Source organism: Juglans regia, chromosome 5 (genome assembly GCF_001411555.2).
Source record: "Juglans regia cultivar Chandler chromosome 5, Walnut 2.0, whole genome shotgun sequence".
NCBI classification, from domain to species: Eukaryota; Viridiplantae; Streptophyta; class Magnoliopsida; order Fagales; family Juglandaceae; genus Juglans; species Juglans regia.
Genome location: NC_049905.1, coordinates 4,922,672 through 4,937,241, shown reverse-complemented (window position 1 = coordinate 4,937,241; position 14,570 = coordinate 4,922,672). Strand labels below are relative to the sequence as shown.

At 32.5% G+C, this 14,570-nt stretch overlaps 1 protein-coding gene across 1 annotated transcript; it reads right to left on the bottom strand.

The window, feature by feature from the left end:
* Positions 1-6,892: 6,892 nt before the first annotated feature.
* Positions 6,893-8,505, bottom strand: LOC108996228 (UDP-glucosyltransferase 29-like). Its single transcript, XM_018971999.2, has one exon. The coding sequence runs from the start codon at positions 8,404-8,406 to the stop codon at positions 7,036-7,038; it is 1,371 nt and encodes a 456-aa protein (XP_018827544.2). The 5' UTR covers positions 8,407-8,505; the 3' UTR covers positions 6,893-7,035.
* Between the last annotated feature and the right edge of the window lie 6,065 nt (positions 8,506-14,570).

The window sequence follows — 14,570 nt, the reverse complement described above, 5'->3', positions numbered from 1 at the left end:
AAAACACACATATACTTGCATGTCGTGTGCATATACGTATTTTCCTTCATGAACCTTTTCCCAGTTAGCAAACATTTGCCTACTTAAAAAAATAAAAAAAAAATACATTTGCCTACTTATTATTTTTGTTACTTAAAGTCTCCTGTAAGTATCTCTAGGCATCTAGCGGTCAAATTTTTATGCCATAATCATTGGATCATTAATTTACTATCGATCTTTGTCTATCTGCGTGAAAATTCAATGTGAAATTTGTCATCGTGAAATCATCTTACGTTTTTCAGTTTAGATTTAGAGATTAGTTGGGATGATTTTAAATGAGTTGAATGAAATATTATTAAAATATTAATTTTAATATTATTATTATTTAAAAATTTTAAAAAATTAAATTATTTATTATATTTTATAAGAAAATTTTAAAAGGTTATAATGATAAGATGAAATTAATTAAGATGAGTTTTAAATACAAACAATAAGATTTTAACCCCAAAGTCCCCAACAGGAATTTTAATATGCTTGATCAGAGTTTTCTACAGAACACCAACGTTTGGAAAAGTTGTCAAGTTTCTTGACTTTTTGATGCCAAGTCAAGCACTTGTAGTTGCTAAAACACCACCAAACAATAGTCTACGATGAAAACCAACATTTACAAATCTAAAATGCCCACTTCTAAATTACGAGCCGCCATGGTTTATAATTCCTGGCAAGCAAAACTAATAGCCAAGCACATTGACATCCACACATCTAACGCAAAGTATCCCAGGCTCTGTTGCCATCCCAAATATCCAAGTTAGTGCAAATGTGTTTTTTCTTTTCTTTCAAATATTTTGTAAATATATTTGACCATTGAGAAAAAGTAAAAAAATATAAATTTAATGATAGTTATTCACAAAAAAAATTAAAAAAAAAAAAAGATATATGAGTGAATACATTTAATAGATACATTTAGAAAATGATTGGATATAGAAACGGTTTCATCTCGCCTCATTTCATTTCATTATTATAAATTTTTAAAATTTTTACACAATATAATAAATAATTTAACTTTTTTAAATATCAAAATAATAATAATATTAAAAAATAATATTCTAATAATATTTTATTTTATTTTCAACTTTCATAAAAAATCATCTCGTTTCATCTCACTATCTAAACGTGACATTTAAAAAAGATTTAGATAGTGAGTTGAGATGAGAAGAAAGTTAAAAATTAAATAAATATTATATGAATATAATTCTTAAAATTATTTAATTTTTTAGATTTAAAAAATTAAATTATTTAATTTAAATTTTATATAAAAATTATTAAAAATTATAATAATTAAATGAGATAAAGTAGGACTAAGATACGAATTAGATACTTTTTAATGGGAAATGATATTCTTCCCGTTGATGGTACAGTTGGTAGCTCCTGTTGGAATTTTTTTTAAAATTTTTTATTTTGTAATTAAGAAAATATGTTTTAATAATATTATATTTTTTTATTTTTTAAAAATTATTTAAAAATATTAGAAAATATATGTTTAAGAAAACAAAAATCTTATAACTAACTGTAGTTATAAGCGCTCTGGAGCGATATAGCCACCCTTTTTTTTTAATAGAAAATAAACATCATTTTATTCATAAGGAAGTTATATCTATGACTCAAGTTACAAGTTAAACTAACTCCTGTTGTAAGTTTCTCCGTATACAAATATTATGTGACGGACATTGTCTGAAGTTCATAAAAACTTTCGAAAAAGAGTATCAATTTTTGTATAAAACAAAGATAAAAACCCAACATCCAAACTCTATTTACTAAAAGATGAGAAGTGAACAAAATACTCATCCTCCTAATCGGAGGAGGGAGGAATCCACACTCCTATAGACAGAAGTTCAATAGTCTATTTTATTTTATTTTTCCTATTATCAAAACTCAGCAAACAATTTTACCAACAAAAAAACATACCGACATTAAGTCGAAATACAAATACAACAAACAACCACTAACAAACAGAAATAGAAAAGTCAATAAGAGAATCGGTGGTAGCGCGTGAATGACACGTGTCACTCTAAGAAGAAGACGATCGGTTGGTCGAGATAGTACCGGTAAACTGGGCCCTGAGTTGCCGAGCATGGCATCGACGGAAAATGATACGTAGTGGCTCGAGTGCGTCATGCTTTCTCTGTAACTCACGCGTGGGTGCAACACACGACTCCAAATGGCACCCAAACTGGATGACAGCAAGATCCGCAAGTGAGGAGTCGCCCAATGATACGCGTGTAGGAAGATGGTCACGGGAGAAGCACATATTTTCGTTTTTCCTTGACCCAGTAGATCAGCTCACTACTCCTAAAATCTATTAAATTGAAACCAACCAGTCATTTCAGAATTTAATAACAACCTACCAGTATAATAGCAATCAGTTGGAATTAAATAGCAACCAACCATTCATTTCAAAATTTAATAACAATCTACCAATATAATAGCAAGTTAAAATTAAATAGCAAAATACTAGTCATTGTAGCAGTACACATATTATACACACGTGATTAATTTTATTTTATTTTATTTTTCAAAACACACAGACATTCTATCCCTCTCTCATCATCTCTCTCATCAACTCTCTCTCTCTCAACATCTCTCCCTCGAGCCTCTCTCTCGTCTCTCTCTCTTTTTGGCTCTCTCTCATCAGCTCTCACTCTCCTCGACTCTCTCTCTCATCTCGTCTCTCTCTCATCAGATATCTCTCTCATCGTCTCTCTCTCCTTAACTCTCTCTCTCATCTCAGCTCTCTCTCATCATGTCTCTCTCGTCGGGTCTCTCTCTCTCATCATATATATCTCTCTCATCTCCGCTCTCTCTCACATTGTCTCTCTCATCAGATCTCTTTCTCATCTCAATTCTCTCTCATCCTTGTGTCTCTCTCTCATAACTAGTGGTATTTCCAATTTGGAGGGATTCGGGGTGAGTGGTTTGGTTCATGTCACGTAAAGTGTGTCTTGGCTACTTCCAAATTATGGCTGCTCCCCAGATTAATTCTTTTGCATACATATATAGAGAAACTAATACTAGTGCTTTAATTCATCAAGTTGGGTCTAACACATAAAAGTGCAATAGATGTAAAATGCCAGTAGAGCCCCTCAAAGTTACCGCTTAAAGTTACTGTCAAATTATTTTAATTTTTTAACTTAATGGTCGAGGAATTTATTATTTATGAAATTGTATATTTTTTTTATTTTTTTAATGGTTAAAAATATTAAAAAATGTTAAAAAAAAAAAAGGAAGAAGAAGAAGAAGATGACGACTACAACGACGACTAACGGTACGATCAGCGGCCTACTAGCATTGCCCGCAAATAATAGAATTGATAACTAGGGTATAATTTGTCCGGTCTATGGTTACCTAGCTTTATGAACATTTTTTCACTTTTTTTTTATAAAAAATTAATAACAATATTTTTAAAATACATCAAATTAAATAATTTAATATTATTTTATTTTATACTTGTATAAAAATTGTTATTAAGATCCCATTTAGAAGTTGAAATATATTGAGATTAATTTAGTTTAGTCTAATTTTAAGTTGAATTTAACATCTAAACACCTAATTTTAAAATTACTAAACATTATTAAACTCAAAACCTCTTTACATATGGTACCCACAATTTTTTTCAACTTAACACTTCTTTACATGTGAGAGTGTTTGAGAACGTGAGGTACTCTCATTAGCTAAACCTATTACTTGGGTGTAATCTGGTCGGTCTGTGGTTAACTAATTTTATGAACATTGTATCTTTCTTTTTTTTTAGAAAAATTAATTAAATTAATATAATAAAATTTAAGTGATCTCGTTAATAATTTTATTTATAGTTAAATAATAGTAAACAATTTCATTTTAAAATATGATCAACTATGATCCCTTGAATAAGAATTACGTAATTAGTTTATACAATTACTATATAAAATATTATATAACATATGTATAAAATATATTTAAAATATAAATATATACACATTCAGTCTAAACCAAACCATTCGGTTCGGTCAATTTTACAGGTCCGGACTAATAGTCTTACAGCCCTATTATTAACGACGTGTATCATACTGATTATTAGGTTCAATTTTCTTGTAATGCAAAGAAAATGAGGGTTCATGATTGATGAAACGTCTTCTATGCCTAAATTAGTTTGTTATCCTTTTATACAGTTTTATATATATATATATATATATATATAAGAGTATGAGAGTGAATTAACATGAGATTCGACTTTTATACTTCTACGGAGGTGGTTCCCTCATCTATTGTTTCAGGAACGTTTGTTCCCTTGTCTTTAATGTGGCATGACTCCCTCAGGTCATGTCGTGCATGGCAGGTAGGTGAGTGCGGTCATCATCTATGCACCCTGTCAATGGCAAGGACTCTCACTGAGATCTGAACCCACATTTCATATCTAATTCTTTAACGCGGGGTGGCTTTACTGTTGCTTGCGTGTGAAGCATCGTGTCAGGACGAAAACCGTACTTCTCTCCATGTTAAACCCTTTTCGACGCTGGCCTTGTGCCTCCCTCTTTATCCTTACTAGTGGGCCGATTATGCTTTTTTTGCTTGGCCTCCCAAGCGTGAGTTAGGCCCAACCCTTTTTTTTTTTTTGGGGTAGGTGGGTTTAAGAGTTTTTTTTTTTAATGGAAATAGGCTTCATTTCATTTAATGAAATCGAAATTACAATTGTGACTAATCAATACAAGGAAAACTTAGATTACAAATCAAACTACGCAACTGTTAGGGACACCCCTACCCATAAATTTATTTGTAGTGGACATTGTCTTAACTTCTAAAACTCTCTCTTGATACAGAGAAAGCGCTCTGTAAAAATATAACTAAATGACCTACTATCACTCTCCGTCTTTTCAAGGAGGAGGAGGACTATCACCCACCATCCTCCAAAGGAGGAGTGAGACACTATTGCTATGGACATGGGAGTTTAAGAGTGTTGATCTTGATGGTATGTAAGGATACAGTCAAAAATCTTTTTTGGAGATCAACTGAGATAAATATAAAAATACGTAAGTTTTTGTAGTCTCCCTCTGTGTGAATAGGCGTGTATTATCAAAAGTATATTGAAAAAACGTAAAGTAAATAACCAACAGTATATTCATTCACAATCGATCAAATAAAAGAAAAAAAAATGGTTTTGCTATATATAAGATACTATTTACCCCCACATCTCACACCTGATAGTTTTTTTTTCTTTTTATTCTTTTCATAGGGTGTGAGGTGTGGAGGTAGTGAATAACGACTGATGAGAAGAATTATTCTAAAAAAATAGTAATATTATTTTACAAATACATCATAATAGTAGAATTAAAGGATAAAAATAAATAAATTCTCTATTGAATCTAAAATTGAATGTTTTAATGCCTCTATAATATAAACATTAATAGTCATGTGAGATTTAAAATTGAAAAGTATGTATATTTGAGTAATATTTGAAAATAAAATTTTTAAAATTTTTTAAAATTTTGAGAATTTCACGTCTCATCTATGAGCTTCTCACGATTCCTTCCATGCACGACACTTGATTCCCTTACTCTATTATTTGAGGAGTAGATCTTAATATTACTGTCTCGGCTTTGCACAAAATAATATGCAAATCAGTGTGCTTCCAATTTATTTAAAGTTACATGAATATTACTGTTTTGGCTTGTTGCGTATTCTAGTTTTATCATTTTGTTGTTATTTTCTCTAAGTTTCGTTTGTATTGAGAAATCATCTTAATTCATCTCATCTCATCTTGTTATTATAAAATTTTTAAATTCTAACGTAAAATACAATAAACAATTCAATTTTTTTTAAATTCTAATTCTTTTTTAAATCTCAAAATAATAATAATATTAAAAAATAATATTCTAATAATAATTTATTTAACTTTTAATTTTTATTTAAAATCATCTAATTTCATTTCACTGTTCAAACCGGCTTAGTGTGTAATGTCTTATTTTATATAATTTTAATGATTTAATGTTACATGATGTTAAGAGTGAAAAATTATTTTTATTATCAAATAAATATAAGAGTAACGACCTGATCTTCAAATTGTGGACTACATCGCAATCAAAGCCCGTTGGAAGGTCACTTTGAATGCAACTTCGTGTTGGACTCTATTTACAAATGGAAATGCTATGCATCAGCCCCACATCAACACACACTTCACATTATTTTTTTTTTTTTTTTATACTCAATAAGTTGAGTGTGTACTGGTGTGGAGTTGACGTAAATATTTTTCCATTTGCAAATTGAGGGTGTAAAGTACACATGATTGAACGGCCGTCCGATATCGTTGTCCTTTTAACGCTGAATACACCATATTCAATTCCATTAAAAAAAAAAAAAAATCGATTGATTATCAAAGCTGTCCTTTTCCAGCTCCTGTTTCTTTCAAACTGTTTCATGCAGTCTAGTACGTACGTACCACGTGCCCGACGCACGACATCAACTAAGTTACTAATAATTAGGGATTCTGAGCTAAAGAGTCAAGCTATCCACTGTTTTATCTCACATCTCATAACTTTTAGATTTTCTTTTTTAACTATACGTAAGACCCATCATCATCACATTCAAGCTATCACTCCCCTCAATCTCTCTCTCTCCTTAAGCTCTCTCTCTGATCTCTCTCCTCAAGCTTTTTCTCTCTTCAAGCTATCTTCCACCTCTCTTTTCTTAAATTCTCTCTCCTCAAGCTCTCTGTCTAACCACTCTCTTATCAAATTTTGTTTTATAACATATTAAAAGAAAGATAAAATAAAATAAAAACCCACACTGAGGTGAGATCTGATTCATAAAGTTTTTCTATGAGCAAAACTAGGGACAACTTTTTTATATTTTCACAAAGTTTAAAACATGATAAAAAAGCGTGTAAATTAAACATCAATATGCACCATCATTAATCTTTTCAGAAAAGATTGATGACTATAAATCTGTAATAGATTGGTGCACATGAGTTTTTATTATCATGATACTTTTAGAGTATACACCAAGAACATTGGCCATAACTATATTTTACACATTTTTTATTCCATTTCCATATAACTGGACCAGCTCCTGAGCAACTCCATCCATTTTCTCCTCTCCTTTCTTTCTTATATTATCTCTCATTTCTCTTTCCTTCTTCCTTACACTCTCTCCAATATTCCCCATCACCACTTCTCTGATAACTGTTGCAACCTCTTCTCTCTCAAGCTTCCCATCTCTGTCTCTCTTAACCTCCACACCTACACCGGCTTGCTCCACTACTTTAGCGTTCACTGGTTGATCAAGTTGCATAGGAATGGCAACAATCGGCACTCCAAAATCTATGCTTTCCATCACAGAACTCCATCCACAATGACTAACAAAACCACCGATGCTAGGATGCATCAGTATCTTTGCTTGAGGTGCCCAACCTTCAACCACCATTCCTTTCTCTCCTACCCTTTGTAGAAACCCCTCTGGTAATGCCTCATCGAGTTTAACTTTCTCTCCCTCGGGAAACCTGACTACCCATATAAAGTTCACGTTACTGAGCTCGAGACCATACGCTATCTCTTCCATTTCTTCCTTTGACAAAAAATACTCAGTTCCAAACGAAACAAACACTGCTGAAGACTGTTTTCTCTTGTCCAGCCACTCAAGGGTTTTGGCTTTCTCATGATCTCCACGAGCAGGATTTTGAACGAGTGGACCAACTGGTACAATCTTCTTTTGCATTAAATGGGAGAGGAAATTTATGTACTTCCCCTCGAGTTCTTCGAAAGTCTTCATCATTACGAAACCAGAAGAGCGCTCGAAACATTTAAGAGCCCGATCTTTGTCACTAATGTGGTTATGATCATCACTCGGAGAATGATCTTCAGGCAAATCGACGAACCTTGTTTTCATACACTCATCAAGATGAATCTCTGGGAAAGGAAATTCATCACCTGGTTTCTTCATGGCATGGAGCACAAAAGAAGTCATGGCCGCTCCGGTACTTAAGAAGTTGATAGCCGGGATATTCTGGGAGGCAGCTATTGCCGGGGCCCAAGGCTGAAGAAAATCATAGATAAGCAGATCAGGGCTGAGGGTCTTCAGGATGTTGGAGAAGTGAGGGCCAGCCATGTCAAATGCCCTTTTAAGGGTGGCATTGAGGTGAGGCGGGAGGCCTTTGGTTGTGTGGTATTGAGGAGGAAGCTCCGGCAGGGATGGAAGATGGAGCTCAACGAGCTGTATCGAGCGAGAGTACTTCCCAGATAGTTTTGGCTTGATGGAACTGAGGTTGACAGGCGTGGAACATAAGTAAATGTGAAAGTTTCTCTTAGCAAGCTTTTTGGAAAGCTCCAGGAATGGCGATATGTGGCCGTGAGCCAACCATGGTAGCATCACAACTCTGATTCTCTTTCTTGCAGTATCCATATCTGCTGCTCTCAACTCTGTTTCTCTCTTTCTAATCTCTTGCTTTCAAGTTTCAGCTAGTTTGGTGCACAGTTTGTGTTTAGTGCTTTGGTTTTTACGCAGTGGGCCGGGTTTTTATATTGAAGAGGAGTGTGTTGAGGTGGCAGATCAAGGAGATACGTGGGAGGTTGTGATGAAGGAACACGTGTCAGAGAATAAGAGGCTAGAAAGAGAACAGAAGCTAGCGAGGAAGCAGGACAAGAAGACTCGTGTATTTTTTGACCACGTAATTGGATATAAACTATGATGGATCGTTTTCCTAATTGGACTCGAAGTGAATTGCGTGTACGCTTCGTCAGTTGAAGCCACTCTTCGATCTACCGTTCTCATGATTTCCACATGCATGCTTTTCCACTTGTTTTGACGTGAATGGACGATAAGTACTCAAATACTATGGTCAGTATACTGCCACGTTAGCACATGCATAGGAAGAGAAATTCTTAGCATACAACCATTTGTGTTGTCTTATAAAGTGTTAAAGGCCACACATCTCACTAAAACCAATGCTACATGATTTTATACTGTATATCATATCTATTTTGTAATAAAAATAATTTTACAGTCTAATATATCATATCTAAACACATATGATATCTAACCTCTCTTCCACAACTTATTTTTACTAATATAAATTTTACTAATCATCATCCTACATACTACACACTATACACCACATAATTTTTATTATTATTATTTTTGGTTTTATTCTTACTAAATTAATTGAGTTTTTCTACTCATTATCTCTATACTACGCTAAGGAAAAAATATAATAAAAACTCTACGTCCAGTCATTTTTGTGTAATCTTTACTCACTCTGCTGATGTGATTGGCTGTATCATTTTTTTTAATATAAAATAATTATTTTATCCAATCACATCAGTGGAATACACAAAGAGTAAGTAAAATTTAATATATAGTATGTGATGTGTGGGATGATGAATATAATTTTTCATTAAGTATTTTCATCCGTTTCCCAATCATTTTAATTCCTTAATTCCTGATCTCCTGCTTTAAATAGCTTAATGGTTTACTTATGTACATCCGATTATGTTACTCGAATGATTAAAAACTTTCTTTCTGTATGGTGTGCATACAAAAAGGAAGAGAAAAAAGAATAAGAAGAACTATGCATGCAGTCCTACGAAAGACCAATAAAAAACATAAAATGTAACTTTCCATGTTATATATTTACGAAATAATAATGATTTGTATAAGTTTTGTGCAGTTGTTTTGTAAAAAAGTAGACCTCACTTATTCTTTATAAGTGTGATCTACTTTTTTACAAATGACTTGTGCAAAACTTTAAAATTTAGACCGTTTCTAAGATTACTTTTTGTTAAATTTTCTAGCAATTATAGAAACATAATTATCTATTAAAGTTAGCTAGAGGAGTGCTAGCTATAGTCATAAAAAAAATTACATAAAAGTAATTCTACAAACTGTATGGCTTCATATAATACATCAGATTTTCTTAACTATAAAAATAATTTTATAATTTGACAAATTATATCAATTTATAGAATTATTTATGTATAATCGGTTTATGACTTGAGTATTTCTCTTATAGTCATACTGCATGCCGTCCCTTCAGTTCATTTAGCACCCTATATTTGTCATGCAAGGAGTAGGCTCCCGATTTTATTTTTCTTGGAGAAAACTTGAAATTTCCTTTTTTTTTTCCTTATTTTAATACACATAAAGGCCCCCATGCTTGGTGCTTTTTGTTATAGAAATGCTTTTGTCGAAAAAGGACTGTATAAAAATAAATTTATAAATTGACGTCATTTGATGTGATATATTAAATAATAAAATTATTTTAATTGTATAATAAATCTAATATATCATATAAAATCATGTTAGTTTGTGAATTTTTTTATAGAACTTATTTATAATCTTAGCACTTCGTAAAAAGGGAATTGGTCTTCTGTTCTACAACTCACTTTTTTGGTGTCATTTTCATTTCGGCTTGCCAACAATTATATGTGAGTAATTTTTAAGAGCTAAAGCTATTAAAATTCTTGCTTTTACTCTTGAAAAAAAAAAAAAAAAAGGATCTTTAATTTCATTATAAATTTCAAACCCAAAACATTGATGGGTGACTTTGCGTTTTTTATGTAAATTAGTATAATCTTTTATAATATATTAAATTAACTTTATAATAATAAAAATAATTATATAATTTAAAGTATCATATTAAATTATAAAATTAAATCTCTTTGATGTTAAAGTATTTTTTTGATAAAATATAATCACATAACTCCTATATATTAGGAAAAACACTACTCAGCCTCCCATTCTTGGGTCGCACACCAGATTCCTGATGTGTTGAACCCAATTCCTTACCCACATCACGATTCATTGATTTCTTTAGGATTTTGACTTCTCTCTCGCTACTCACACTTTCCCTTCTCCCCCTCTCCAACAACTTGAAAACGAGCACCCCAGCCACTTCTCCCTACCCTTCTCCCCTTCTCCATCACCCCGAAAACGAGCCCTACCCTCACCCCAGCCAGCAACGCCCCTTAGCATGCCAACACCGTTCACCCCAGCCAACGAAGCTCCTCAGCAGGCTGACGCCCCTCACCCCAGCCACAGTTCTCTCTCCCTCAACCCAGATCTGCCTCCAGACGTCGCGGGCCAAGCTAGATCTCCCTCATGGACGCCAAATCACCAACCCAGATCGCATGGTAACACACTTTAGGCATTTTTCCGAAAAAGGTTGATTTTTGGTAGATCTCATGTAATTTTTTTTGCACATACATTGATTTATTGCGACTGGTTGTGTTGATTTATCTGGTTAATTTTTTTTGTGATTACTAGTATACAACTGGCTGTGTTGTTGAAATAGGCTACAGATGTAGATTCTGTGATTGTGTTGTTGAAGTAATTTATTGATTTGTGAATTTCTAGGAATTATTATTGCGGATCATGAATTTATGAATTAAGGGTTCAATACCATTGTCGACTGCACTGCAATGGTACTGAAATTTAAGCAAAGTATCAATACCATTGTTGACTGCATTGCATCTGCATCTGCATCTGCATCTGCATCAAACTCTAACCAAACAAACTACTGATGTAAGCCTACAATTGTCGATTTTTTTGCCATCTTGAAGGTGGGCAGCTTGAAGATTAGAAAGATGAAGAATTGCATATGCCAACAATTGTTAAGTTGCCCATCACAAATTATCATATTCGAAGTATCTATTTAAACTCCCATTGAATCTATAGTTCTAAGAAACTGTGAAAATTCTAACTCCAACTTGAGCACCACCTCGAGTCGAAAGATTGTGTTTTCTTGGCAAACAATAATACTAGTATTCTTTCTTTTTATGTGGGGATGAAGTGGAAAGGAGAAACAATGTATGAGAAAGCTGCAGGGTGGAGACAGAATCATTCCCATGAGTTAGTAATTATGTACAAAGCAAACTGACTATTATTGCCTATTGAACAAACATCACTTGGTGTTGTTACTTTTGAATTAATTAATTAAGGCACATGACTTCCAAAACTCCAAAGCTAACATCATTTCATAAAATAGCCCTAGCTTTATTAGACCACATTCTTTTTTCCTTTCTTTTTTTTTTTCTCCCCTCATGTTAGGAAATGGACCCTACTTTTCGCTAGCTTGACCCATCATCTTGATTTAGGTCACTTATTGCTCCTTCATCTTTGACCATTATTTACTTTTCCTTTTTCTGGATCAGACATGCCATGCTAATTTTGGTTGCCCAAGTTTTTGCACTTTATAAATTCTTCTTACTTATATTAAGGATTACCCCAAAATAAAATTGTGTAATTACCAATCCTTCTTACGGTTTGGTTATTACAACAACTATTAGTTTTCTTATTGAATGGATATCTTTCACTTGTTACGATATTTTCCAATAAATGCATGAGATCATACGACCTTGACAACATGATTAATAATGCACTCTTACCCTGACTAGCTAATATGGCAAATGCTACTGGACCTTTTGAAATATTTCTCCAACATTTATTTTATTCATTTGCATGTATGCTATATGCGCTTGTGTCTGTCCTGTGTTATTAATAGGCTATTTGCTTGTCTGAAGTATAACACGGTAATTCTGGAAGCATCACTAAAGTTCTCCCGCACGGACAAAAATTCTAGAAGGAAATTTTATGCCTGTTTAGAGTATGTATAAAGTTGTTATATTTGAAACTTGAAAGTCTTGAATTATATGCCGGGAAAGGGAAGATATCAATTCTTCATTTGGACAGATATATTTCAATCGGTACAAGAGAAAATTATGACAAGAGAGAATGAAGTTTGGAAGAGGAAGGATGCTATACTGGATCGCAGCTCTTGTAATAATTTTTTTTTTTTTGGTTCATACTATAGTTGTATGGTGTTAGTTTGAAAGTAAATAGATTGTTCGGATCGTAGCATGTATGCTATGTGCTCTATGCAAAGAATTATGGCAACTTATTATGCTAAATCCATAGACACCATCACCTATTTACACATGATAAAAGGTTATGATAAATGGTTTAGTCACAAATCAGAAATTTATGGTGGTGACTGGCTAACTAGCTCATGATGAACCAATAATTGTCATTTGACCAAAAAGTGGAACTTATCCTGAGTTTCTTTTTTTCTTTTTAAACTATGCTTTTATAAGTTTTATTCAATAATTGGCTGAGATAGAGAGATGAATTAGCAACTCCACTAATCCAAATAAAATCTATGGCACTTGTGGTTTTAACTTAAAAGTATTGGAATTTAGCACCTACGATTACTGCTCAAACAAAGAAAATTAAAGGGCGACGTGTATTCAATCACCATTAATAAGCAAAATACATTATAAGAAAAATTACATTCATCAAATTTGTAGAAGTAATCCAAAACTTGTACAAGAAAAATTACATCCTTCACTCTTAACATTCAAAACTACATTCATCAACTGACAAATAATTCTCCAACGCATATTCTTAAGACTACGCATTCACATCCCTCTATTCATAAATCAAAATAACTGCACCAAGGCTGGATACAATAATTATCAAACCACTACAAACAGCAAAATACCAGGTTTAGATATAACTCAATGCCAAACAAATTACACTACAAATTCAAACATCTCAAAATTCTTCAACTTCAAATTTGTCAGCTATAGGGACATAGTTCCATAAAATATGCATAATCAAGTGAGCATCAACTCCTCTCGTTGGAAAACTGGCCTTTGAACTTCCAGTGTCTTTGAATGTTGAAGCTTCAATATTGTATATACCTATAGCATCAATCCGCTTAAAAAAACTAATATTTACTAATATAAAACATTAACAACTATGCAAATTCACAGTGGCACTCACTCGGGGACATACTTCCTCACTACTAGGTAGCATGGATTCAAATGAATTAAGCCATCGAATTCACAGAGCAGCCCATATTATTCTTTCATATGTATCACTCAAATCTAACCATGTCTCTTTTCAACCACATTATTATTCAATCTTTAGTGGTGGAATATTTTTCTTTGTTCCATATTCGTGATCATTATTATAATTTCTAATACTATTTGTATTAATACTGATTTGGTCTTTAATTTTTTGATAAAAAACCAAAATAACATTCCAAGAATCTAATACCAAACATATCTAACAAATTTTTATCCAAAAAAAAAAATGAATTTTCATTCTCATGATCACTTTCGCAAAATATAAAAGTGCACTCATGAATTTTAATTGTAGAATTATAAAATGCTCTCTATTTTACACTACACGATACAATTCATCTCCCTTGCTAAGTGCTGAATCAGATCCGCAATTTCAAGTGATCAAATGAAAATGAATATAATCATGTTCCTTGGTGAAAATTTTATAAGAATTCAAGCTTTTTATTTACTTATTTTTCTAAGCAATATCTTGCTACACACATATTTATATTCTTTGAGCAAAGTCTTTCTGTTTTAAGGCTCAACAAAATTAATGTTGCATTCAACATATATATTCATACGTACAAGAGTACACAATTAATGTTGCATTCAACAAAAAGCTCAAATTTGATCTCAATCAGTGTATAAAAAAATGAATGAAGAAAAAAGGCAACTAGTCCAACTGATGATTTGGAAATTAACTAGTATATCATTCAGGTCCTTTGG